The sequence below is a fragment of the Toxotes jaculatrix genome, chromosome 21 (assembly GCF_017976425.1).
Source record: "Toxotes jaculatrix isolate fToxJac2 chromosome 21, fToxJac2.pri, whole genome shotgun sequence".
Classification (NCBI taxonomy): Eukaryota; Metazoa; Chordata; class Actinopteri; family Toxotidae; genus Toxotes; species Toxotes jaculatrix.
The window spans coordinates 10,164,371-10,191,943 of NC_054414.1; the positions used below are offsets into that span (position 1 = coordinate 10,164,371).

General features: G+C 44.4%; 1 protein-coding gene across 4 annotated transcripts in view; it reads right to left on the reverse strand.

Moving 5' to 3' along the window:
* The window catches only part of LOC121175664 (potassium voltage-gated channel subfamily C member 1-like), a 43,983-nt gene extending 17,055 nt beyond the window's left edge, over positions 1 to 26,928 (reverse strand). For 3 of the 4 annotated variants that reach the window (XM_041029476.1, XM_041029475.1, XM_041029474.1), the window contains exons 1-3: positions 26,312 to 26,928; positions 17,566 to 18,256; positions 642 to 1,623 (exon numbers count right to left, since the gene is read on the reverse strand). In XM_041029476.1, coding sequence (XP_040885410.1) covers positions 642 to 1,623; positions 17,566 to 18,186 — 1,603 coding nt within the window. In that variant the 5' untranslated portion in view covers positions 18,187 to 18,256; positions 26,312 to 26,928. Of the gene's footprint in view, positions 1 to 641; positions 1,624 to 17,565; positions 18,257 to 26,311 lie in introns of those variants that run through there. The other variant, XM_041029477.1, reaches the window with a different exon arrangement.
* Between the last annotated feature and the right edge of the window lie 645 nt (positions 26,929 to 27,573).

Consider the following 27,573-nt stretch of genomic DNA (forward strand, 5'->3'; position numbering starts at 1 on the left):
CATTACCGCTGCACGTGACTGAGGCCTGATGCTGCAGCATGTAAAGAGCAAACACACCAGCCAATTTACCTCTACTCCTGATTTTACTGCTAATGCCAGAGAGAAACGTCTGAAGTCAGCCCAAATTGAGACGCATTAAGCTGTTTTAATAGATAATTGAGTTCATTCTACTTCCATAGTGTTTGTTGTTGGCTGACAGATGGGTGCCTTAAGGCGACTGTGGACCTACCAGTTGATCATAAATTACACATGAGGTCTGATGGGCCAGTGATTTCTCCAGAGTGGATCCAGAATCATCTATGCATCGCCTCATGATAGTATTCACATTTCTTTCTCGTGACACTTTGGCACTCTAATCCTCCACTGAACATTTGAAAACATACACGCCTAATACGCCATCTTTAAACATATTTCCAGGAAGCATGGCAGTCAGCTTTACTCAGTTTACTGGGTGACTGACTGTAAAAACTGTGAAATACATCTTGAGCATTGTTTTCCACAAAAATAGTAGAACTTCAGTGAGGAATTTGACACTTGAATATACACACTTATTCACACATCTGGTAGTTTTCCAGATATCAAAAGATAATATTTGAGGTCAAAATAAAGAGAGTAAACAGGGAAAAAAACAAAACTCTCACCTCTGTTAATCTCTATAATTTCTTCTTGGGCGAGAGGACAGTCACCCCCTATGCCTCCAGAACCCATCACTCCACCGAGAACATTTCCCAAGATCCTTTGTGGTGATGCAGTAGCCATTGCCAGGGCATCGGGCTTGCAGTAGTTGGGGGACCCTGGCTGGGGTGCTCGGGGGATATGTTTGTTCTTCTTTTTGGGCAGCTTTTGTTTGGCCATGGCCAGAGAGTAGTACATGCCGAAGTTGTTGACAATGACAGGTACAGGCATAGCAATGGTCAGCACACCAGCCAAGGCACAGAGCGCACCCACCAGCATCCCTGACCACGTCTCCGGATACATATCTCCATAGCCCAGCGTGGTCATGGTCACCACGGCCCACCAGAATCCGATGGGGATGTTCTTGAAGTTGGTGTGGGCGCTGGCTGTTGGGTCATCTGGGTCTGCGCCAATTCTTTCAGCATAGTAGATCATAGTGGCAAAGATGAGGACACCAAGGGCTAAGAAGATAATGAGCAGGAGGAATTCATTGGTGCTGGCACGAAGGGTGTGGCCAAGGACACGGAGACCCACAAAGTGGCGGGTGAGCTTGAAGATTCGGAGGATACGGACAAATCGGACGACACGTAGGAACCCCAGGACATCCTTGGCAGCTTTGGAGGACAGACCGCTCAGGCCCACCTCCAGATAGAAGGGCAGGATGGCGACAAAGTCGATGATGTTGAGGGTGCTTTTGAAGAATTCTAACTTATCTGGGCAGAAGGTGACTCGCAGCAGGACCTCGATGGTGAACCAGATGACACACACACCCTCCACGTATGTCAACCAGCTGTCAGTCACCACCTCGTATACAATCTCTTCACGGGTTGTGTTGCCCACTGTGACGTTCTCTGTCTTGTTGACGATGGTGTTGAAGGCCTCATGCGTCTCCATGCAGAAAGTGGAGATGGAGATGAGGATGAAGAATAGGGAGCCGAATGCCACATACTAGAAGAAAAGGAAGAAAACAGAAAAAATAAGACAGGAAGAAGGAAGAGTCAGATGCAAGTGGACTTTCCCTGAAGAGGACCTTAGCACAATTTGACCCATTGTGACCGACGTGGAAGGACAATCAGACTCATTAGGCCAAACCAAATTACATCAGACAGTCATAAATGATTGAGATGAATGATGAAGCTATAAAAATAGACGTGCTGTCAGTATCGTGTCATATCATGTGCCGTCAGGAAAAGGATGACTTACTGTGATTACAAGTTAATCAAATTATTAATTCAATCAGTTCTATATTAGACCTCCTTTTTTAACAGTTAAGCTTATTTTAATATGTATATGTACCCTATATTTTATCCAAACATCCCCTTTTACAAGAAAATTAGAGCAAACCAGATTTTTGAGTCCTGACAGACATCTTAAAACATCTGAAATGTACAACATAGGGAGAAAAGTGAGGAAGAAACAGAGAGCAAAACTACAAAGCATTGCTGTAACACTGAATGTAAAAGAGAAAAGAAGAAAATGGGTAGAAATGTAATAACACCGCTAATTTGTGACAGTCACACAGAACAGGATGGAGAACAACAAGAAGCTGTAAGGATGAGATAAATAAATAACTGATCATCTGTATACCATAGTCCAGTGAACAAGTGAGAAATCCCACACTTCAGTCCCACATCTCACTGTGCGTTCTGTGTCGTAAGTGTCAAAACACGCGTTTGGAGGTGCAGACATTTGTTTACAGATGTAGAATATGACGCAAGACCCTGCAAACTTCTATACGTTTTTTTGGCGTCTTTATTTTTAATATTTAGGGAGCTACAATGTTTACACCACATAATTTGATCAAGTTTTTCCATGCAGATTCCACAACAGCAGCTTGCGCTCCTTCACTTTACCGCCTCAGGTAACATCATCCATCACTGCTTCATCACACCGCTTAGCCCACTTGAGATGACGGCTCAAATTAGACTTAAATTGAATTAGATTAAAAGATTTTCTGTGTTCTTTTTTTTCTTATTGTTATTCCTGCTCCCTGGTATTTTGGTGGAGCAAAAGCCTCCAAGTTTTGCAAGATTAGGTGCATTTGAGTTACCCGTTCCTAAACATCAGTGAAGTTCCAGTTTCAAATTAAAATGTTTTACATCTGTTCCCTCCTACCTCTTGGGACTATTGTCTTCATACCCAGTCTACAAGGGGCATCCTTTTTATACAACATATCGGCTTCTTTACTTTCAAATATTTGCCTTTGGGGTAAATTTCCTGGACAGAAAACAAAAGAATAAGTAATAACCGTGTCCCACCACAGAGATCTCTGTTGTTTTCCAGAGTTTATTTTTTAGGTTTGTTTATTTCTTTTTTTTTTTTTTTATCACTCAAAGGCAATTTTCTTAGCACTGGCGACCTGTGTGCTCTGCAAGCTTCTGTGTGTCTATATGTACCTGAGCTTGTTATTCTGCCATAGCCCATTTAATTGTCACTGAATCAGTTGCAGTAGCGTGATAACACCAATGTGTGAGTGGCTACTGCACACTCTTTCCCTGTTGCGGTCCATTCCAACAAGCCCTGCAGTGTATTTATAGATGCAGTATACTTTGTGCTTTTTCAAATAAATAATAAAACACAGACATGGCCTGAAGAGCAAAAGAGAAAGGTAATTCATACTTGAGTGGAGTCCATATATATAAGAAGCCTGAGTGCCCTCAGTGTATTGTGCGTGTCACCGTGTATTTTTTGACATTATGCCCTTATGTAATATCGAAAGCGACATACTTATATGAGAAAGACTTATAACTAAGCAAATGGAGGGAAACAGTTTGAGTTATTTTTCTTGAAAGGTCTTGTTTTTCTCTCCCAGTTCATCTTTGAATTGAAAATTGGAAGAGCGCCTACACACATTTTCTCTAAGTGCCTTCATGACAGAAACAGACTAAGCAGAAGACTTAAGACTCTGACCCACTGTATTTATTGAAGAGATTAGCTGACAAGCCTTTCGCCAAACAAGTGACCTTCCAGGAAAGTCAGCCATGAATTAGAAGTCGATGTCGGATCTGTAGCTTTAGATTGCTGTATCGGTATCCATTTGTCGTTAAATTAGCAGAGTGTAATGCTGGTTATTTAAGTAGGTTATTCTACTACTGTGTTGCTCTAATGACGTTCCTTTACAGAGGTAGTGTACGGGAACAGTGGCAAAGGCAAGTTTGCATCATTTCAAATAAATCAAGATATTGCAATAACAATTTTTTTAATTAGGAGAATTTCTCTGTATCTTTAATATTTTTTTTTAATGTCTATATCAGGTTTGTTCTGGATTTTTGAATTTTCTGTCTGCTGTTATTCCCTCCACCCTCCACCCTCCTTCCCCCCATTCTCTCTGGCATTTTTTTCCTTCCCCTCTTCTCCTTCTCTACTCTTTCCTTCTCCCCCTTCCTTCTCCATCTCTTTTCCCTACCTCTTTTCTCCTCTGCTATGTTTCTCGCTAGTTGGTGTCTGACCTACTTTCTCAGATTGCTGCAGTGCTCTCCCCCTCTGTATCATGAAAACACACTCACACTCACACTGAGGTTCTCAGTCACCCTCCTACCTCTGCCCCCCCCATACCAGCCCCCCCTGTCCCAGGCAAGCAGGATGGCACCAGCGGGACCTGCTCAGGATGCTCCCTCATTGGCTGAGCACCAGAATCCCTTCACATGTACAAATCAGGGCAACGAGGAGAGTTTTGCCCTGAAGTGTTATGCTCCTATTTTTTATCTTACTGTTGCTGTTATTCCTTGCAATGATGTTAATGAAGCAAGTAATATAACAACAGACCAGGAGCACTGGTACTCGTAGGAAGTAATGAAGCTGAAATGCTGAGGAGAGTTAGAAGTGTGAGATCTGTCCTCAGTGTGAGTTTTGTCATGCTGCAGTGCTATTAGAGCCATGTGTCACTACACATGTACAAACTTACACATACACAAGAGAGAGCAAACAGAAAAGAGTGGCGAAACTGCAGCAACATCATATCTTCTATGTAGGCTACACAGGTGGAGACACAGGAGGGGGCGGACAGGTGGGAGGGAGACCAGACGATGTGGATCCACGCGTAGAGGAGCACAAAGGAAAAAGCCGAAGCGGTCCAGAAGAAAGGACAGTGCGTGATAGAAGTGAGAGAGGCTGAGGACCGAATGCCAAAATAGCGAGAATGACTCGAACACTGACAGAGGAACCGGAGCTATGATTTGCTCAGCTAAACTCAGGTAGCTCATCATTGTGATGATCTCGATGTGATGCGACTGTGTCATGGAAAGGGAACTTCTAAAAAGAAGTGATAGCGAGAGAAAGAAAGAGAAGGAGCGCTATCAGGAGATTGAAGGCTAATAGTAAATGACAGGCCTTGGCCATAAAAGTGGATTCTGTCAACCAGAGGGACAGAGGGAGTTCTGTGTGTATTTTTACTTCATGTCAGTCCACAAAAATATCTAAAACTATAACAATCTCTATGTCCACAGTTTAGCAAAAAAAATTTTGCTAAATTTGTCTGTTGACCAGTTAGTGCACTGCCAAAATACGCCAAAAACTAATGCTGTTTAGGCCTCAGCTGGCACATTAAGTACACTGTATATTTAATACTGTCAAAATAATGTTCATATTTAACCAGATGTTGCAGAATGTGATTTGCAAGCATCATCGCTCACTGAAAAACACCTTCTATCTAGAGCTCATCAGTTTAAACTATGTCCCATGCACACATCCAAAAGTTTACTGTTGTTTACTGTGGCATGAAAATACTTTGTGAGGTCATCTTGTCACCGAGGCAGCTCCAAATAACAGAGAGCAAAGAAAAAACACAAATCAGCTGTTGGTATAAGCAGCTCAAAATGAAAAAAACATATACAAAATAAAAAGCAGATTCAGCTAAAATGTTGTGTTAAAATAAACACAAACAAATTTCCATTTAACAAAGAGCCCTGATCTATATTTTTTTACATTCATCTTTAACATACGTCCACACACAGACGATATTTTCTCTTTTTTGTCTTTCATGTCTAGCTGGTGCAGTATAAATACAGCCAGGGCACCAGAGATTTGTGATGCAACTGCAAAGCCTCTCCAGATTTGCAGATTCGCCCTCTTTCTCTAAATTAAACTTCGGTGTCGGGTGCTTTTACTGGTGGGAAATCTTATACACACAGGAAATAACACATCGGTATTTCAATCCAAAATCCTGAGAACGAAATACAAAACTTGTTCCTGAATGCAGAGAAAGCTTGGCTCAACAAAGACAGCTGAACCTTTTCAATAAAAAGAAATCATTCAGGGCACAAATGAACTCTGGGCTGCACTTAACGGTAACATGCTAAGTGCAGCTTTAACCCGTAACATGCGCTACAATTAATTTGACCGTGCAATAGTTAAAAACCACAATACAACGCTGGCAAAACAAAGGTTTATCGTTTCTGTAATTAAGTCAAACAGTATTTAAAGATGGCAGAGCACAGTGGATTACACTGTAGATCTGATCAAATCAATATTGATCAATCCATCACAGCAGCCAGTCCTTTTTAAATATGCAGCAGCATGTCGAGCAGAAATCTGTTGTGTGACTGTTGAAGACAGAGGAGCACCCCCCGCTGCTTGAACAGCAATAAAATGTATTTAAAGCTATTCATCAAATGTGTGTGTGTGTGTGTGTGTGTGTGTGTACTGTATGTGCCCGTGTGCACGTGTGTTGGCGTAAGTGCCTGGCACAAGTGTGTGTGGACATGACTCACAATGTAAGAGAGACAAACAGCCTATGGGCACAGGAGCTGTGTGTGCGCACACATGCTGATCGCAGATAGTGAGTGGTAGCTACACGAGCATTGCATTGAGGTGATGGAGAGGGATGAGGGGAGAGACAGAGGGAAAGAAAGAGGTGGAGGACGATGATAAAAAGAGGAGTAGCAATCTGTCACTTATTTATCTCCTCAGGCACTGTGTCTCTGTTCTCCCCCCTCAACCCTCATCCTTCTCACCGCTACGGGAAGGTATGTGTGTGTGTGTTCTGGTCTGAACAGCCATGTTAATGCTCTGAATATACGATTCAGAGGCACGCTGTAATAATGGTGTGAAGCCTAATGTGCTGAATTCCCTACAGTAAAGCTACCATGTGTGACACCTGCAGCCCAATGACCTTCAAGGCCCAATAGAGTCTCCCTCGCTCTCTAGACTCTGAAATTAGATTTGGAAAGATCATCAACATAAATTTAAAAGAGCGGGAGTCAGAGATGGAGGGAGAAAGAGAGGGAAGCAAATGAGAAAGGGCCTTTGAGAAAGAGAGAGAGAGGGAGAGAGAGAAAGAGAAAGGGAGAGAGCGACTGTGAAAGGAAGTTGATGATAGAAAGTGTTGATTGTGTTGCGGTGGATGAATGAAGAAGAGAGAGTGAAGGAATGGAGGGGAAGGAGATGAAAAGATGAGCAGAGGGGAGAAGACAATGGCGTGAATCTCACCAATCAAGGGGAGGGAGCAGGGCATCGGAGAGTGAGGGTGCAATAAAGAGACGGGGGAAGAAGAAAGGAGGAGGTGCTGGGAGAGCATGAATGTAAGTGATATAACCAAGGAGAAATTGTGGGAGCTGATATTAGCCCTACAGGCGTTTTTGCATGCACGGCGGTGCGCTGCGCTCTTCCTTAACGGGACCCTAGTGGCGCTGTGTTTACTGCGGCACCATCCAGAAGAGCTTTATCATTACAGTATTACCACAGCCCTGCCTGGCTCTCTGTCACCATGACAACCACTGCGTTAGCCTCTGCTTTCAGGCACCAAGGACAGGACTAAGCCAAATACTGCTCCTACAGCTGGCGTAAAGGGCTGAATGGAGAGGAGCAAGAGCCAAATTGTGATCATTCGGTCGGGCTGCCGATCGTTCAGCAAAAACATTAACGTTAGTCAGGTCAAGGGAACGTGACCTTGACAGAGATATAAAGACAAATAATAATTTGCCTCTTATTGACAAAGCTTTTTGTTCCATGTACACTGACGGTGATGTTTGATCAGCATTAGTATGACGAACAGCGCCCGGTAACACAGAGTACGTGAAGTCTTTCCCAGAGGGCAAATCAAATTGGCGACCACTGCTGCAGAGTCAGCAATGATAAGAAGACGTTGAAGGATGATCTGAAATCTGCGCATGAATGAGGCATGAAAAATGAACATTTAAACGATGTGGAATACAGAACGTTCTCCTGAAGGGCAACCCGAGCAATGGGTTAGACTGCGATCGGGTGATTAATCTATCATCTTAGCCTGAATGACTGTGCCCATCAACCAGAGACTTCCAAAGTAGCCACTTAGCGTGCGGTGTGAGTATAACCTTGGGTGGGTTACAGGAATAGCCTTCACTTGTACCATCATCATCATCATCATCATTGTTATATCCTGAGAAATGCTGCAGAGTGATGTTGAAATTGAAGGTTTTGCTACTTTAGGCTGAAATTACAGAAAAAAAAAAACTCTAAACCTAACAGTCAAACACTCTTGAACAAGACAAAGAGAACAACTAAAATGTCAAAAGAGAGAGAGAGTGTTCCCTTTAGGGACATGGCGTGTGAAATGGACAAGCAGTAATGCTGAGTGGAAAGACTGAGAGAGGGACGGACAGAGAAGGAGAGAGAACAGTACAGAAAAAGATGTCTTTCACTTATCTTCACTTCAGTGGCTTTTAGCTGTTTGTGACCCTCAACCTCAAGGCTTCCTCATATTACTTTCATTAATCTGATTAATTATTTGGTCACATGTCAAAATCTTGGAGTTTCTGGCAGGATAGGAGTAAAATGCTGAATCCGACCTAACCCTAACTGCAACATCCTATGCAACATCCTATGGTTCGAGTACAGCTGCTGACCCTTGGTTGAATGTCATTTGTCCTTTCTGTCTCTTCTTCGTTTCCTGTCTCATTTCCACTCTTGCTATCAAATTAAAGGAATACATCTGACTTTTTCGAATGTGCGCTTTCTTGCTGAGAGTTAAATGAGACACCACTCTAAGGTCTGTACAGTACATATGAAACTAATGCCGGCAGCGCTATGCTTAAGTCAACAAATGGTCCAACACGTTTGTAACCCCTTATTAAGCAGCAGTTCGAGATTAAACAGAAATATATCGTGTTAATTAGAGAGTGCAGGCTGACAAATTTTATCACCTTTGAAATGAACCAGGCTTGATTTTTTCCCCCATTTCCAGTCTATATGTCAAGCTAAGCTAAAGGTCACATCATGTACAGATATTGATCTTTTCCTAAAACTCTTGGCCAGAAACCATATATGCATAAGCACATTTCCAAAAATGTTAAACTGAAAAAAAGACAGAGGTTTAAAGAGTGTTGACGATGCCATTTCAAGGTGCGCTGATCGAGTGGCACCTAAGCTCATTTCGAAGAGGACATCCATGACAGCTGATAATAACAGACTGAGGATAGGCAGAAAACAATATCACAGGAGATATCGAATTCCTGTGACCCTTTATTCCCCACTAGCCCTCTTTTTGTCTCAGAGGAAACGCAGCAGTGTCTCACCTCAAGGGAAATGAAATCGACAAAGGTGGAGGACGCCAGTGTCCGCGCCAGGACAGGCAGTTAAAGTAGAAGATCGTGAGCCCCTGCTAGTGGTGGCCCAACGTGGGACATAATGAAGGGCAGGAGAGATGAGGCGTGGAAAAGGGCGGGATTAGTGGAAGCAGATGTGGGGGACGGACGGAGAGGAGGGACGTAACGGGATGGTTGCATGTGTTGAAAGACTGCATTTGTGCAAAAAACACGTGGCCACGCGGTATGCAAGCCTCATACGTATGCATGAGGCTTGTCAAACACCTGAAGGTGGAGGAGGAGCAATGGAGGTTGGAGGGAGGCTGCACTGAACTTAGAGATATAATTAGCTTGTGCTCTGGGTAATCCTTGCGTATACTTTATTTTCTGAGTGCTAGAAACTCTGACTCTCTGAGGTCAGTGCTCTTGGAAGTGATCCTGGTAAAATTTAAATCACAACACAGACTTCTGTTGCAGAGATTCCCTGAATGACTCAACTCCTTGACACGCTACAGTTGAATCGGTAAGCTCTCCTACAAACACACACACACACACACACACACACACACACACAGCTGTTCTCCAGTCGATACGTCACTGAGCTCTGCAGCGTTCAGGTCCCCTCCATTTCGTTCCCACTGCAGTCCTGTCAAACATCTCTGAAGACAAACAAACACCGTGTGGAGGTGAGTGAACTGTACACGTGTCCGTTCCCTCTCATCTGCTTTGTATTCGCTCCAGATTACTGCAGCACACGATGTGCATTTGTCCTTGCGACGCAGCCCCCCTCTTTCTCAGTCGATCCTCCCTATTTCCTCCCTTCCTCACCCCTTTTCCCACCCGTCCTCTCCTGTCCTGCATGTATTGTCAGAGCAAGTCCCTGTTCTTTAAGCTGATGGTCGACTGCCTTCAAGCCTTCCTCCTCCTCCTCCTCCTCCTCATTTTCCAAAACCCCTCTGTCCTTTCTCCCACTTTGTCCCTCTTTGCTTTAATAACTGTCCATAATCTACCTGATAGATTCATCATAAAAGGAATGAAACGTCATGGGACATGAACAAAGGACCTTTTGGAAAACATGACGTTCCACATGCATCAAACTGTCCACCTTTCTATGACATGAATCAAATTTTGCAATAATGTCCAGATCTCAACAAACCTCCATAGGACATTTAGACACATTTCCACCCAAATCCACAGTTACACACTCTTCTTCATCATGCTTCCATTTAAAGTGGTCATTCGATGGTACACGCGCTCTGCCTCCACTCCGCTGCCACTTGGACAGGAGGGAGAATCACAAGGAAGCAGATGGTCACACAGGAATTGTCCCAGGGACGCTCTCCAAAGTCATTTTCCAAGGGAATGAGCAGGGATCCAGTTTGACTGTTTAAGTGCCACAGAGTAACGACACGTGGTCAACCATGCAGAGACACTCACAAAACTGTGAAACAGATGTGTTCACAACGGCACGGTAACCATCAGCAGGTTGGATATGACTTATACATGAACGGTACAAATCAGCAACATATTTGATAATCAATTATTCCTTAAACTCGGTCTTTGAGCAAGTATAACACAACTTAACCGGTTTCAGCTTCTTAGATGTGAATATTAGCTGATTCCTTTGTCTTGTCTATTCTCTGAGTTTTTGAATGGGGGTTGGATAAAAATGATCCATTTGAAGGAGTCACCTTTGGCTCTGGGAACTTGCCTGATTCTACAAAAACATCTACAGAATTAAGTTTTCAGCCATCGAAATTATTACTTGTTGAAATGAATATCTGCAGTTTCAAACACCAGCTAATTAACATTCAGCTTGTTGGCCTACGCCTGTTTTGAACGCATGTATATGCGACGTTCGCATGTGTGAGAGTGATCTGCGGGGTTACATGTGAAGGCGTGTCAGATGAAGTGATTTATCTGCGTGCTGTAAGCGTGAACGCTCAGCTCAATGGTTTATGGGCAGCTACACTTACAGAGTATGGGCCAATGTGTAAAGGTGAGTGTACTGAGTGTGATTTATGTTCAGCCAGGTGTTTCAGGGGGTCAACTACAAGAAGCATGTTGTAATGGAAGCGGGCAAATGTGCCTCTATACCACGTTAAGTCTTTCTTTAGTTACAGTATGTGCTCATAAATAATTGACTATCTTGGTGCAGTGAAAGTACTTTTGATTCAGCACACAATTAAAACTTTTTTTTTTTTTTTTGTCGGTATGTGCACACTGTATCCCTGTGTGTTTACATACATGTGTGATTGTGCGTGTGGCGGTTTGTGCGACTACAGTACACAATACACTGCTGCTCTCTCATGTGTTTTGACAAGATTTGCCCCATTTGGAGAATTCAGACTCCCACCACTGTAATCGGCTCTGGCACTGTGTGAGCTCTCCACCGCGCCAGTTCCCTGAATCATTTCAATTCCAGTGCATAAGAGCAAAGTGTCCAGGGTTTACCACAAGGTCCAACTAATTGACTGTCTGTACAGTGGTGTGGAGCGCTGATTCAGCACTTAACCAACGTGGCTAAATGGACCGAAGCAGAGGAAGAGGAGGAGGAAGACGGCTGAGAAGAACAACATGGGGAAACAATTTTTGCCAGCGCCTTTAAAGCTCAACAGTCAACATGTTATATGTTGTGTCTTTAAAACAAACAAGTATTTGTTGTATAAAAACAACTGGATAAGCATATTTCCTAAAATGTCTAATTGTCACTTCAACAATAATACTGGTGATGGACATAGTGGCTGCTTCTCAAGTTCTTTTTTTTTACTTTTTTTGTTCTTGCTCTACCACAGACTGGCAATGAACCTCAGCAGCAAGTCATAATAATCCAGAACACTAACTCACAGCTGCAAAGTGCTTAGAGGCAAAGCTCGTCCCTAAAAACAAAAAGCAGTCAGATTAAATCCAAGTATTCGGAATAAAAAACATCCTTAAACTAATGAAAACAACCAGAAAGACGAGGTATTCACAAAAAAACAAAATGTCACATTGTTGTTTTTTATAGTATACTGTATTGTTGGATAAGTCCCGTGCCTTTTTTCTGTTTTTACCTTGTTTTCAAAAGTGCTTCTCGCTTATTCAACACAAAGATCATGTCTCTGTCCTTGTTATGAGACATCAAGCATCTATCCAGTAAAGTATCGCCAACAGACAGCGTTCAAGTTACACGGCAGCAAACGGAGGGACAGTGACTTCCGAGGATGCAAACACAACATGAGAAGGCCTGCAGTACAAAACCTTGTCAGGGAAAATTGAAACAGAACACGATACAGTTACCAATTGCAGTCAAAGGAAAAATGGGCTGACCAATTATCGCACCCCTGCCAGCAGCTACTGCAGTTTATCTTAATAAACTTGGTGAGCACCTTAGGATTTTTCCCTCCATCCTTTTGTCTCTGTCGGCACAGGTTTGACACTTTAGCTATTTTCAGACTTGTGTTTTCCAAGTATTAGTTATGTGCTGAATGGTCAGACAAGTACAGAGTCTGTGTGATGGAGGAATAGATTTGCCACCAGAGAATGAAATTAAGGCCTCCTTTCCCTCTCTTTGCTATTTTCAGATGCAGCCCACAGGGAGAAGAACAAGAATGGAAGTGGGAAATAGGCCTTTCAGCAGGGTCAGGGTTTGAATGGAAACAACTCGGAAGCACAAATACCAAACCCTGCTGCCGAAAGCATAAAAGTTTAATTCTACGCACTTAAGACCTTTCACTTCACAAAAGAGCACCAGCGAAGTAACGAGAAATATTAAATTAACTGTCACCTTCCCCACAATTTCCATTAAGCTTCGGCCAGAGTTGGGAGATACTGTATGTGGAACTACACAGCAAACAAAACTGGTGCCGGAAAAAAAAAAAAAAAAACTCTCCCAGTTCTGGTCAAAATTAGAAATGAACTTGTATAAAGTAAAAATGAGTGTCTGATATGGTTAAAATCAAATGAGGACGGCATGCTTTATTGAAAATGAAACGTAAGACCTTCCCAACAGCTGGTTTAAGTGGCTAACTGGATAATTAAAAACCTTTTTATTTGTCCAAACCCACGCAGGACTCTGCTCGGTCACAAGGTCTTCAGTGTCCCCAACAGAAACGGTAACATCACCTAAACCCTGCCCCAGGCGATCTTCTTCTCCACCCATCACCAGATATGTATATACACTCACATCTATCAATACATCTTTTTTTTCTATTTTCTGTCCAGCCCAGTGATTTTCTACCCGGAGACGACCTGTTCTGAGGCTGTCCGGCGCAGTGGCAGGTCACATTTGTGTTTATGACAGCACTGTACGCTCCAGCACTGGACACTGTGGAAAAGAACAGCAAACAACGAACCACAAGACATGACCTTCAGGGAGAGGGGGGTTCTGGACACAGTGCTGCTCCCCCAAAAACGAATCAAATAGAGGGGGAGAAAAAAAAAAAGTCAGATCTGGAAGGGAGCAAAGGGGCATCTCGTACACGCTGAGCTACAAATGGTGCTTTGTCAGGAGATTGCTGACAAAGACAGCTTTGCCCTTCTGGTACGAAACTGGAAGTGACCAAAAACGCAGATAAACCTGTGGGACAGTGCGACTAGGGGGACGACAACAACAGGACGACCATGAGCAGGATTAATACTAATGAGAATTTTTTTTTTAAAGAAAAATATAGTGCACAGAAAATTCTGCATCTTTTGTTTATGCAATAATTTACTTTATATTATTGTACAGTATGTCAGATTCATTCAGCTGAACCTCCTGTAGCCAGAGTTGTAACTCACTCAAATTTTGCTTTATATGTGTGTATGTAATTTTAACACCTGGCATACTGCACAACACTGTAACAGGTATTTTAATTCTCATTTCAATAATCAGACTATTTCAGTTTTCAAGAAAAAAAAAAACAATAATTTCCTACACTTGAGGGATGATTCCTAAATTTAACAATCGAACATTATCTTCTTCATCTTAGTTTCCATATATTCAACCCACTGAGTGACAAGTGATTACATCAAATTAGATTACCTCTGGTTCAATAAGAAAAAAAAAAAAACACTGACAAAACAATAACCACAGTTCATTGACACCAGTGGATCCTTAGTTATTCAATTAGGATCATTGTCATTCAGCCAGATTAGAGTTTAAAACAGCATGTTAGGAAAAAAATAATTTAACACGGAGGATAAAACGGGAGAAGATCAAAATCTTTCAAACATGATATAACAGTCCCATGTCGTCTCAGCGACACCGCAAGATCTATGTCAACCAGGAGCAGATCAATAAAGAAATCAGATGCAAATTGTATTGTATAACACCTCATCAAACAGAGACACATCCATCCATAAATTTTGTCATTGGGTTAACAGTCATGTTACCATCCAGCGGGGCAGAATAAGCCGGGGTCCTTGTCAGTATTCTCAGATTTTAAGAGGTGATAGAGAAACAGAGAATGGCTTTAAAAACAGACAAAAAGAGAAGATAATCAATAAAATATCAATCAATAGGCAGGCAGGAGGGTCGGCGTAGGAAGATTGGATGGCTCAAGCCGTCACAGATAATCGAAGATGCTAAGACAAGGGTCCCCCACCCCCATCATGCAACATCTTTCTCTCTGTGGTTGTCACTTCCTCCCTGTTTATCTCAATACCCCTCTTCCTCTTCCTCATCCTCCTCTTTCTCCCTCCGTGTCCTTCTAAGGCTTCAGTCCCTTTTCCCTCTATTTCTCCCTACTATCTCACCCCTTCTCCATTTCCCTCGCTCTGCCTGTCCCTCTCGCTCCCACCCCCTCCACCTCTTTTCTCTTCCTCCAGTGCTCCCCCTCCTCTCTCCCGTGTCTACTGCAGCAGAAAAGCCAGCACAGACACAAGCATGTGTGTGTTTGTACATGTGTGTGCTACTACAGTAGATCCACGAGCGAGCCTCCGCACGATCATGAGCGAAGAAGGAGGTGAAATTTCTAAAGGGAAAAAGAAAAAAAAAAGAAAAACAGCACCCTGCGTGCAAGTCGAACGCTCTGATCAAAACATTGATTGCTGATGCGTTACATCACAGCCATGCAAACAAAATCCCCTTAAATCATTAGGGTAACGTGTCTCCTCCTGTCTCCCTTTATTTCCTCTCGTCTCCCTCCTCTTGCCTCTGTCTCTCTCTCATCTGTCTCATTGTATTTCCACATCAGCTCTCATTTTTTTCTGTCCTAGTCGCTCTTCATCTCTCTGTCTTCTCTCTTCACATATAATTTGCATCTCTCAGGACCGAAAAGACCAAAAGGTTCTGCCACATTGGACGGGATACTTTTAGAAAGAGTGAGAGTGGGGGAAAAAAAAGAAACGAGTGATCTGGGTCACATCGCTGTTTGACGTATAGCACTGGCATATTAGACCTACAGCGAGAAATGGGGCTGCATTCACCCACAAATAGAGCCAGCGTTGTGCAGCCACTGAAATGAATCCCACCTACTACCTGCTCTGTACTCTGCATAACCCCAACCTGGCATCACAAACAGCACTATCTGCAACCATTACACTCAATCAACGTTTTAGTTTTTGTATCATTTATGAGATCTTGGTCTGTGTAACCAGCGGATGTGGTGCTAAATTGTACATTACATAATGTACAGCATTCTAGCAGCCAGGCAGCAGGTACAGTAGCTTGCATCCAAGGTATGGCAGTGCTGCAAATGCTGCCCCCTCTTGCTCTGAGATAAATCAGTATTCGGCACCAAATCCACCTCTGTTTACATACACATGTGAAGCACCTTTTTGCCTCGTGCTTGTCATAGAGCTGCATTTGAAAATCCAAGCGCTGAAGCGCTCTCCCTCGCATGCAACATTTGGACGTTCTGAACAGAACCGCTCCACTATGAGCTGTTTTGTTGCACAGAGTAGAGCCAGGGAGGGGTAGGATGGTGAGAAATCAATCCAATTGGGATGAGAGTGACAGTTTGTGAAGCTCTTCCTGCCTGATCCCAAGTCCAGGGAGGCAGATCAGGTGGCCTAACCCAGACTATCTGTCCGTCACAGCCAGACACTTTCCTCTTCCTTTGGAGGGAACTGAATCTAGGTATGTAGACCTATACCTGGTGCCAGAGGAGGTGTGCCTGTCTGTGTGTGAATGTGTGATAGTCAATACAGTAGGCATTGCTGAGTGCGCAGTGATTTATGTTTTTTTTTCCCAGACATTCAGCTATTCTTAGTGTGATGACATGAACTGGCCACTGCAGGTGTCTGCTGGCTGTCTGGTTTTGCATGTGCACCTACAGTATGTATGCGTTCACAGTGCCTATGGGTCCTCACACAGCCTTATAACAGAAAAAAATGATACTAACAAAAAAACCACAGACAGGGTGCAAGACAAGGATGATCAAACTGGGTATACAAAACAACACAAATCAAAGCAGTCGTGATCAAGCAGCTGGATTTGTCTGTGGGGTCTGAGAAAAAAGAACCAGGAGCCCACTGCAACTGTTTTCATGTGCCGGGGATCAAAAACACAGTCAGGAGTACTTGTTACTCTTACACCTGTAGGATCAAATGCCATCAAACGTTTACTAGTAAGCGGTAAACCGTTAACTATTTACATGAGAACAATAAAGGGCATCCTGACATAGGAACAAGTTATGCGTAACAGCAGTAAAGCCCGTGCGTAAAAGGCATGTACCGTTCAAGTGGGACAGGGGGGAACTGGCAAAAAAACAACCCAGCAGAGTGTAGCACTACCAAGGGCAAATGTGGGAAAAGACATGCACCTCAACACTGACGATTCGGCGTCGTATGAGCCTCCTCGGTGAGCTGATACAATAAATAAGACTAACGTGAAATACGGCGCATTGATGTGCATCGTAAACGGACAAATGTGACCTAATGAAGGCGTTTGGATGCAGGAGGCGCAGCGGATGCTGCGTTTGGAGGGAGATATGTATTAAACCTGTTCAAGTAGCAGAATACGGCGATAGGAATTATGACAGCTATAAAAAAAAACGGCTTTCACTGTGGATGCAGCTCGCCTGAAACATGTAATATATCTTTCCATGGAGGACATGGAGGTGATGTGTTTGACAAAAACCTTGGTTGTTACATCAACTGGTACCCATCTACCAACAGATATAACTACCATACCATTTTCCATTTTTCCTATGCTATCACCATTAATTATTCAATATCAGTAAGTCTATATCCTGCCTTTTAATACCAGCTGTGCTGACAGGGATCACACACATACCAGCAGTAAGTGGCCTGCGGTTAATTTTGGGGTACTGGTTCCTCTGCAGTTCTAATATTAACAGAACATTTTAAAAACAAAGTTTTTTAAAACTTGTCATGGCTCAAGCAGTGGTGTGAGACATCATGAGGCAGGATATGCAACAGTATAGAAACAACTTGGTCCCTCCAGGAGAGACATGGGGTAACTCACCCGGGCATATTTGGAGGAATACGGGTCTTCAAACAGTGCCCATATTTTGGGCTGCCAGGTTTTCCACCAGCCCGATTTCCTCGCGTCCTCCTGCATGCACAGTCTTTTCAAGTCCCCATCCGCACCGCCTAGTGCTGGATCGTCGTCCGGCGCGTCCGGTTCTGGTGTCTCGAAGCTGTCCAACGCCTCCTCCGCATCCCGGTGCTGCCGGTAATTCATCCAGCAACACGCCTCCACGTCCGTCTCATCGATGCCCCAGAAGGCGAGCTCCTCTTCGAACAGGGGACCGCACACATCATTGGGACAGTGCAACTTCCCGGTGCGGTAATAGTTGAGGATGAAGGAAAACACTGACGGGTGGCGGTCGAAGAAGAACTCGTCTAATTTGGGGTCGTAGTCGAAGTTGCTGAACGCGTCCGGTTCGGTGAGCCACGACAAGCGGGTACCGGGCAACGTTTTTAGGGTGCTCCGGTAGGTCTCATGCCGCACCCCCCCGCAGTTTATCACGATTTTCTCGCTTTCCGACGGACAAGTCATGTCTGCACTGTAACATGCTTTGTTGGACGACTTGTTCCCACCCTTGCGCCCTTTGAAAGAGGATACACACACCGAACTGAGCATAGAGGACCGGGGGGGAGGGAGAGGATGAGAGAGACCGAAGGGAGGAGGAGGAGGGAGGAGTCTGAGGAGTCTGCGGGGAGAGAAAAAGGGTAGAAATTTTTAGCAGAAGGGAGAAATAGATGTGGATTATCAACATTGCAATACAAATTTAAGAATCACACGCTTAGAGCAGCTGTATGTGCAATTATTCACTTGATAATCAGACGATGGAGTGGGCGCAAAATGACCTTGTGCAGGTGCAGTGAGTGACGGGGGAGCGGGGGGGGGGGGGGGGGGGGGGGTGGCATGTAGTGTGTGTGTGTGTGTGTGTGCTGGCATGAAAATGAGGGGTGGCCAAGTTGCTTTTAACACAGCATCCTAGAGCAAAACCATGCCTTCAACTTATTAGTGCAGCATAGAAAAAAAAACAGGTGGCTCTGAGCACATTCATGAGTCAGCATCCTCGTGGGCTGATAGTTAACACCTTGGTGATGGGAAGATTTGAGCCACTGTCATGTGACTGGGGGTCCCAGCACGGTCAACAATCCCTTGTTCCCTCTGCTGAACTATTATTCCAGCTGTCACTGTATTCCCTCATTCAGCCTGCAGTCTCCACATTGATCCGGCTGATGCTCAAGTCAGTGTGCATTCAAATCCTCTCCCTAATTAGGCCACTGTGAGGCTTCAGCATACAGACACCCCACACATACACACATACAGACACACACACACACACACACACACACACACACACACACACACACACACACACCTTCCACCACCTCCCCACCTGCAGCAACCCTGCTCTTTTACTTGCCTGGGCACCCAAGAGTGTGTGAGAAGAGGGGGAGTGACAGAAAGATGGGAGAAAGAGTGGAGGAAAACTGGGAATCTTTCTCCCCGCTTCTTTTCCCCTTCCTCCAAAATGCCTCTCTGACGTGAGGTGGCGCAGCACTGTGTGTGTATGAGCATGTGTGTGTGTGATGTGTGTTAATTGCCTCCCAAGAGTGCAGTGTCCGTACTAATGTTAGATCTCCTCAATCAGCCTATGTGCATGCTACACACACTGCTGCAGCCCCCTCCGACCGCACTGAGATTCATGCACAATTATGTCAGTGCTCTCTCTGCCACTTCTCCCATACACTGTGTTGTGTGTGAGTGTGAGTGTAAAGACATGTGGAGACAGAAATGAGGAGGAGAGGGAGGTAGAGGGTGAGAGAGAGAGAAAGATGTGGGGGGAGAGAGAGAGAGAGAGAGAGAGGGAGGGAGGATGGGGGGGGGGGGGGTGAGGAGGCCATAAATCTGATGTTTAATGGAAGGATCGAAAAGGACAGAACAATCAGGAAAACAAGGCAGGCTGAGACAAAGACCTGAGGACGGGGGACGAAAAGAGAGAGAAAGGGAAATGTGGAGGGGGAGAAGAGAGGCAGAAAGTGAATGCAGCACACATCTAGTGAACAGCTAGTGTAATATTGTCTCTAGCCTAGTAATGGAAGATGGGGGTTGAGGGGAGAGAGCAGAGGGGGAGGAGGAAGAGCATCGAAAAAGGAGAGTGCGCTATAAAAGTGAATGAATTCTGCTGCAGTAAAAACCCAGAGTTATTTGCTCTCTCTCTACCTATCTTCCTCTCTCTCCTTCTCCCAGCGAGGTCAGATTGTTCGCCTGCGAGCTGCGTTGCCATACTGGGGGGGGTGTGTGTGTGTGTGTGTGGGGGGGGGGGGGGGGTGCTTCAGAAAAGACACACACGCGTTCACAGCAAAAAAAAAGAAATAAAAGAAATAGGGCCTATACATGCACTGTATCTATGTTGTTAACCTTTTTCTCTATTCAAAGAAATGCACCACTCTCCTCCTCCTCCCCCCTCCTCTCCTGCGAGCTCCCACTGGCCCTCCCCCTCTCCCTCCTACTACTCGCTCTCTCCCTCACTTTCTCTCCCTCACTCGCTCTCATATTCCGCATAAAGGAATCACATTTCATTGAAGGAGGAGAATCAAGGCTTCACCTCTTCTTCCTGTTCCTCCTCTCACAACACGGTCTTATTCCGATCCTGTGCCCCCCACTCTCTCTGTCTCTCTCATTCTTCCTCTCCACCTCCACCTCTTCTGTCCCCCCTTTCTCCTCCACTCACTGCATTTTACTCTGATCCACTCTGTCCTTTCATTTCTTCTTTCAATTCTTTTTCTTCACTCATCCTCCTGTTCCATTCCCCCTCTTCCCAAAGTAAAATTCCTTCACTTTGGGTCAACTCTCTCCTCCTCTCTCGCGCCTTCAGACTTTTGCTGTCATGTGGGACACTGCAGTCGTTCTTTCTTACATGTTACTAGTGTTTACTAGTTGTTGTTTTGCTGATTTTGCTGTACTTTTTTGTTCGTGGAAAAGTTTGCTGTCTCTTTTCTCTTCAGATCTTATGACATTAAGTTTCTTTCTTTCTTTTTTTTTTTTTAAGATTTAATTTCGACTTTTTTGACATGAAAATTTCCGTTTCTGAGGATCCTGGAAAAAGCCAACACACAGGTAAGCTCTACTAAGATCAAGGTTATTGCATGGGTTAACAACAAAAGCAGAAAAATATACTACAGTGCACAGTTGACAAAAAACTGGATGTATCTTATGTGCACAAATCAGAAAAAACAACTAACTAAAGCCTTAAATTTCTGTTTGCTGCAGGAGCATCAAATCTGCTTGCTTGACAAGAAAAATCCTGCACTCATGAGTTTGAGAGTTGCACTGCATCATTATGCAGAGTAATTTAGTTTCCATCTTTGCAACTAAAAAAAACATTTAACAAGACTAATTTAGTAAGAAACTAATAAGACTATTTGGAAGTGAGGTCAGGCAGGGAGGGTGTAAAAAGATCTTTATCCAGACTCAGCTTTGTCCTGTGGGGCTTTCCAGCCGAGACCGCTTGTGTTGCGAGGTGGGTTGTATTTCAGCACCATGGACTGCGCCGCGCTCTGCCTCTGGGACAAACTCCCTCTGACGGGATCCTAAAACTTTTTTTTAGGAGCAGCTCCTGTGATCTCACTGTGAAACTTTTAGGTCCCTTTGACGACTTTCTTCGGCTTCACTCTGTAACTCTGCGCCCCCGACTTGTACTTCATAGGCAGCAGAAGCTTATTGGTGAACTGCTGAATATTTTATACACAGACAGCCACAAGTCTGTAACTGTGGTTAAATGGCTTTTTGTTCCCTGGGAGTCCTGCGTGGTGAGCTTATTGATTTTATACATTTGCTTAAGTATTCTTTCATGTATCAAAGTTAATTTGGGAGGTTAATGGGGATAGGGTGTAGCTGGGTTCTTCTCACCTTTCATTAGAATTAATTACAGTGTTAGACTTTAAAAATTTGAAGTTTGGGTGAAAGTTGCTGTCAACAAGAACAAAAGACTGATCTTAATGAACTCAGGGCACGTGAGTTGAATGTTTTCTAGTTGCATTTTAGGTGAATACCTGCATTTTTTTTTTTTTTATCTTAAAACAGACGACATAAACACATCTCTTTAAGAGTCACCCTCAGCACTTTGATCACTGACAGCAGTGCAACTGCCTGAAAAAAAAAAAACCAAAACATCACAGAGTATATATATTAGGGGGGAAAGCACGAGGAGGAGAGGTATGGAGCAGGGGATGGAGGCTACAGAAAGAGAGCGTTGGGTGTAAAATGGAGGAATGAGGATGAGATCCAGTGCAGAGGGAAAAAAACAACAACACAGAGGTGAGAAAGAAGGCAGAGGGAGAGAACGCATGAGGAAGAAGCTAAAAACTGAGTGAGAAGCATGGGGGTGGGGGGGCAGAGAAGCAGAGAGGAGGAACAATCCCTCCTCACCACCACCACCTCTCTTTCTCTCTCCTGCAGTATTTCCTGCCTTGGCCACCATGTCCTGCACCACCCTGCTACTACTGCCTCACCACTGCACACACACCAACACAAGGAGAGAGAATGCAAGAGAGAGAGAGAGAGAGAGGAGAGGGAGGGACAGAGGGAGACGCATACACACACACACTCACCTGAGTGCAACAAACGGGCTAAGAAAACCAAACTGAGGCTTAATCAGTACAAACCATTAGAGAGAGGAGATCATTTCTGCAGTGGGCTGATAGAGAGAGAGAAACGGGGCTGAGAGAGAGGAAGAGCGTGCACACGGCTCACGCGCGAAGGCTGCACTGACGCTAATATATATTAGCAGAAACACTGCAGCAAGAGGGGGAGGGAGCACGGGATTATGGGATGCATTGACTGTGAGGTACCAGCAGCAGTAACGGGGGGTGAGAGAGGGAGCACACTACAGAGAGAGAGAGAGAGAGAGACAGACAGACAGACAGACAGAGAGACAGACAGAGAGACAGAGAAGGCAAGGGAGGAATTTGGAGGAGTGCTGACTGTGCGGAACAGACCCAGCAGTTGGCAGAAAAAGCAAAAACCTTTACCAATCACAGAGGGGGAGAGAAAGGGGGAGTGAGATTGGACGGAGAATGTGAGGTGGTGGGAAGAGAAGGTGAGAAAAGGATAGAGTGTATGAGGGGTGGGGGGAGTGTGGGTAAGGTGGAGGAGAGAGTGGATGCTGGGGAAAATTAAAGATGGGAGAAAAAGGTGAGGGAGGGGAGGGAGGAAGACAGAAAAAGACCTTGCAGTGGCTCAGGATAGTACCTAAATGGTTGTGAAGGTGTAAGAGAGGAGGGGGGATGGGGGAGATTTGGGGGTTAGAAATGGTCTGAAATACTAATAAGAGGAATGAAAACAGTGGAGCGGTTTAGAGAGAGAAGGAGAGGAGGGAGAACAAGTGTAGGGATGTAAAACAGATATACAGCTGAGCTGAATGGCAAATGTACCACTGGGGAAAAGAAGGTGTGTGTGTGTGTGTGTGTGTGAGGGAGCACGAATTACATATGTGTTTCTGGTGCACAGCCATTTTTTTTCCCACCCGCTACCTCATCAAAGGATGTAACCACAAGGCTTCACGCTGTTCCATCCATATCGCCTCCCTCCCTCCTTCCTCTCCTCTTTCCTCAACCCCCCCTTCATCTCTACCTTATCTCCCTCTCCTCTCCTCTCCTCTCCTCTCTCACGCACTCCCCAGTGTTGAGGAGACCCCAACAGGAGAAAGTGAGGCACTGCAGCTCGGTGAAAGCACTGCGGTCACCTCCCCTTTTAGTGCGGTGTCACACCACACAGTGTCCTCTCCCCCCTCAGCCTGTCATTGCACCTCATGGTGTAACTCTGATTCTGCCAGGAGAGAGGAAGCCAGATAAGGTGTCTGTGCATGTGCGAGGGATAGTGATGAGAGGTAGGTGGCGCACGAACTGAACAAATAAGAATGAAAACGACAGGAATTGCATGAATGGATGGGGAGAAAGACGAAAACAGACAGGAGAACAGACAGGGGTGTGTATGCAGATAAAAACAGGGAGCAAGGCTGCACAATGACCCAGCAGCTCTGAGACAGCTCATGTACACAAGAAAAAAAAAACAACAACAAAAAAATAAACAAGGCATTTCTCATCATAATAAAGCTCATCAGAGGCCAATTCCCAGAACATGAATTAAATAGCCAATCAATTAAGCAAGCAGAAAGAAAATGTACAAGTGGCAGCTCCTCTACTCAGCAACACCAGCGTGGAGATCTCCGGGGGCTGACCAATCCACACATACTGCAGCACCAACACCCCCTCGGGGGTCTCAAGCCTTGTGCATATTGGTCAGTCACCCCCCTAGAAGCTGCTGCTGCTCTTTTGCTATGATCGCCTCTAGCCACCTTTTTTTTTCCTATGATGAGAATCATGCACTCCTGGTTTTCTCCTTTTAGCTAGCAGGGGATGATTAATACATAAGGCCATTTTCAGGAATAGACCAGCAGCAATGAAGCCTGTAATAAAGCTCTGAAAGCTCAGTCAGTGTCCATGACTAAAATCCTTCCTGCACACTGCTAATGTTATTTTATTTTTATTTTTTTTCAGAGATGTTCCCACCGGGCAAGACTTCACTAGTGACAGGAGGGTGTAGGGAGAAGGGAGTGATGGGTGAAGAGGTACTAAAGCTCCCTTCAAGGAGCAAAGACTGGTATAAGAGAGGTCAGAAAAATCCTGAAACAGCACTGAGTGGAGGGGGGGAGAAGCCATGGGATAGTGTGTCATGTCGGGAAGGATCTCTATTTTTGGACCTGGATAAATCTGAGCTAATATCCCTCAGTATCCAAGTTTAAAATCTGGTTCTTGGGAGAATTTGCATCAGGAGCAAATAGATTTAACCCCCACACCTCCTGACTCCCTCTCACATCATTTAAACTCGTCTGCTCCTAATTAATGACCCTGCCCTTCCTGCATAATTAAGACCATTATGATCCAGCAGTGCAATGATGTGGTACACGAGGCCAGACAGAGAAATGGGACGAGGAAAGAAGTATTACCGCACTGATTTCTGACCTGTGACCTAGCCAGCGATTCGACACAGAGGAGGGACAGGGAAGCCACGGATTAGACTCTCAACAGTTGCGGAAGAAGGAGAGGAGTCGCGTTTTAACGTGAAGAAGTAAAATGAGAGGACAGGGGAACAAAGGAGATGAGAGAAGATGAGCAGTCATCTGGAGGTGAGCCTCAAGGTCAAGGGTTTAGGGGTTTAAAAAGCAGCTCGAGCAGGTCGTAAATTAGTTGAAGGACGGAGGGAAAGTTCTCATGAGTGAAGCTGCTACGAAGACGTGAGACGAGACAGAAACCGTCACAGGCGAGGGGAGAGGAAGGGTCAGAGGCGAAGAGCACACTCGCAAACCCAGGATACGACAGATGCGTAATTCAATCACAGACTCAAAATAGATTTATTCCCCCCATCCACCCCACCCACCCCTCCTTGCTTAAACAGCGGCGCCCTCCTTTTCAAGCCCCATCACTACTCTACCAATCACATCCACTGACAGCATGCTACTGTCTCTGGTGGGAAGGCTTTTTTTTTTTTTTTTTTTTGCTAAAATCGAAAGGGGTGTTTTCTGGGTTACCCTCAATCTAAAAATAGCTCCAGCTGTAGATTTATAATGCAGGATTGAGGTGGTGAAAGACGGGGGGTGTTGGGCAAGGAGAGAGCAAATGGAGGAAGAAAGGAGGCTGAGTTCTTCATCAGAGGAAGAGCACGCATGGAGCCAGTTGGCAGGAAAAAAAAAAAAGCGAGGCATGCGTTGGAAAGTGAAGGAAGATGAGGTGTTATGAAACTGGAGACTTTGTGTGTAATGCGGATGGAGCAAGTTGACAGAGTCTAGACATTTAACTGCCCCAATAGACTTCCAGCATGAGATCTCGGTGACGCTATGTCCTTCCTGTGGTTCCACTCCAGTGCACCCCCTCTCATCCTCCTCCTCCTCTTTCAATCTCTTCCTCACACCTTCCTCTCCTCTCCCTCTCTCATTTATATGTGTGTGTGTGTGTTTGTGTGTCACCCTCCTCCTGTGGTTCCTTTATCAAACCTCCATTTCAGGCCTTGACACTTACCCAGTGCTGCCACGAAGCAGGAAAACACACACACACACACAAACTCGCACTCACACATAGACAGACAGGCACAAGCACAAACACACACTGAAGACACATGCAAGTAAAACAAATGCATGCATACAAAAGCGCAAAGCAATACACACATGGGAACAGTTTACTCACGCAGACAGACACAAAATGATGCCGAGAGGAATGCACACACACACACACATACACGTTCCTCTCAGAGGCATGAAACTGCTCTGATCTAGTGGTGTAGATGGGGAAACACCCACCGTTTGTGCAATGGGGAATGTTAGGATTAACAAAATGAAATTTTCAGGCGTCACATCAGCTGATAATTAAAAACCTGACTGAATAAAAGTGCAGTTCTCTTTGGATTACAGCATCAAATCAATCTGCCACAGTGAAGAGGTTTGTGATTCCAACGTGAACATATTTCTCACAAATTCTGATTCTTCCAGATATTGATCAAAACACACACATGCTACAGAAAATAAAAAAAAAATATCGGCAGTTATTGTGGATAAAACGATACTTGTTGAATGTAGGTTAGACGCTGTAAAAAAAAATCTCTTTTCCTGGGCATTCAGTGCTCTGTTATTAGACGGATAAACGCAGAATAAAGCCACCAAAATACAGACATATACACAGACACGGTTAATACTCACTTGCTTTTGGTTCAGGTTCGTTTCGAGTGCGTGCAGAAACACGCACATCAAGCTTAAAGATCAATCAAAATGTAGTTTTCTTTGTGTGATCGCTCTTTCTTATGATTTCAGAGAGTATATCCAGTTTCTCGCAGGCATTCAGTTGATCTTTTCTTTTTTTTGTTTTTTTATTCCCCCGATTATAATAAATCAAAATAGGATTGCGCGCGTCTGTTGCTGAAAATCTCGTTTTGACACCGTTATTGCCGAATGTTACTTATAGCTTTATGGTCATGCTGATGATGGCAAGGGATGAGTCTTTCGGATGAAATGAAGCAGAGGTCCCCCTAAAAACTGGCTTTTTTTTTTTTTTTTTTTTTGCTATTCCCCTCGATTTCAGAGCCTGTCTCTGTCTCTCTGTGTCTCCCACCTCTTTGTTATTGCCAAAAATAATTGCCAGCCTTTGTTACAGTGTCTCTACGCTTCCAGGCGCAGGGTGTAGCTACCATTCAGCTCTTCTTCTGTCTCCCCCCTTTTCCAAATGTTTCAGTGGAGATGCAGCCTGTAGACACCTCTCTCTTTGCCTTTCCCTCTCTGTGCCTGTCTCGGTTCTGTTGGAAGAGCGTCACCTTCTGCACTATTTTTTTCCTCAGACGATACATGTGGGCGGATTAGAGAACAAGACAGAGGGGTGGGAGGACCCCGGTGAATACAGAGGCTAATTCCTCATATGGCTGCTGAACTTCATAAATACATATGCTATAAATAATAATAATAATACGTAGATACATACAGATGGATATAATAGGAAGGACTGTATTGAATTATTGTTATCTGTTTAATTGGATCTTTTTCTGTTTCCTTTTTTCCCCCCCTCCTCTTCCCCACTTTAGCCTATATAGCCCACACATGCTCACTGTGCTGGACGGACGTACGCACAAACACCATTTTGTCTACAGGTTTCCAGCCTTGACTCTGGCTTAGCTGACATCAGCAGTCATGTGGTAACAGAGAAGCAGGTGGGTTACATGACAGAGTCTGGAGTAATATGTTCAATAATAACAATGACGGTGTTTTAACGTATCCTTCCTCTAAAGGTACTCTCCATTCTCAACAAACACCTTGTACTATTATTATTATTTTTAATTTTTTTTTTTTTAACTTCACTATGTCAAAGAGATCAGAACACTGGACCTTAATTCTAGATGCAGAGAGACTTATAGATCCTTTGGGATCAGTCAAGGGAGACCTTATGGGTCTCAGAGAGGGAGAATTCCAGGCTG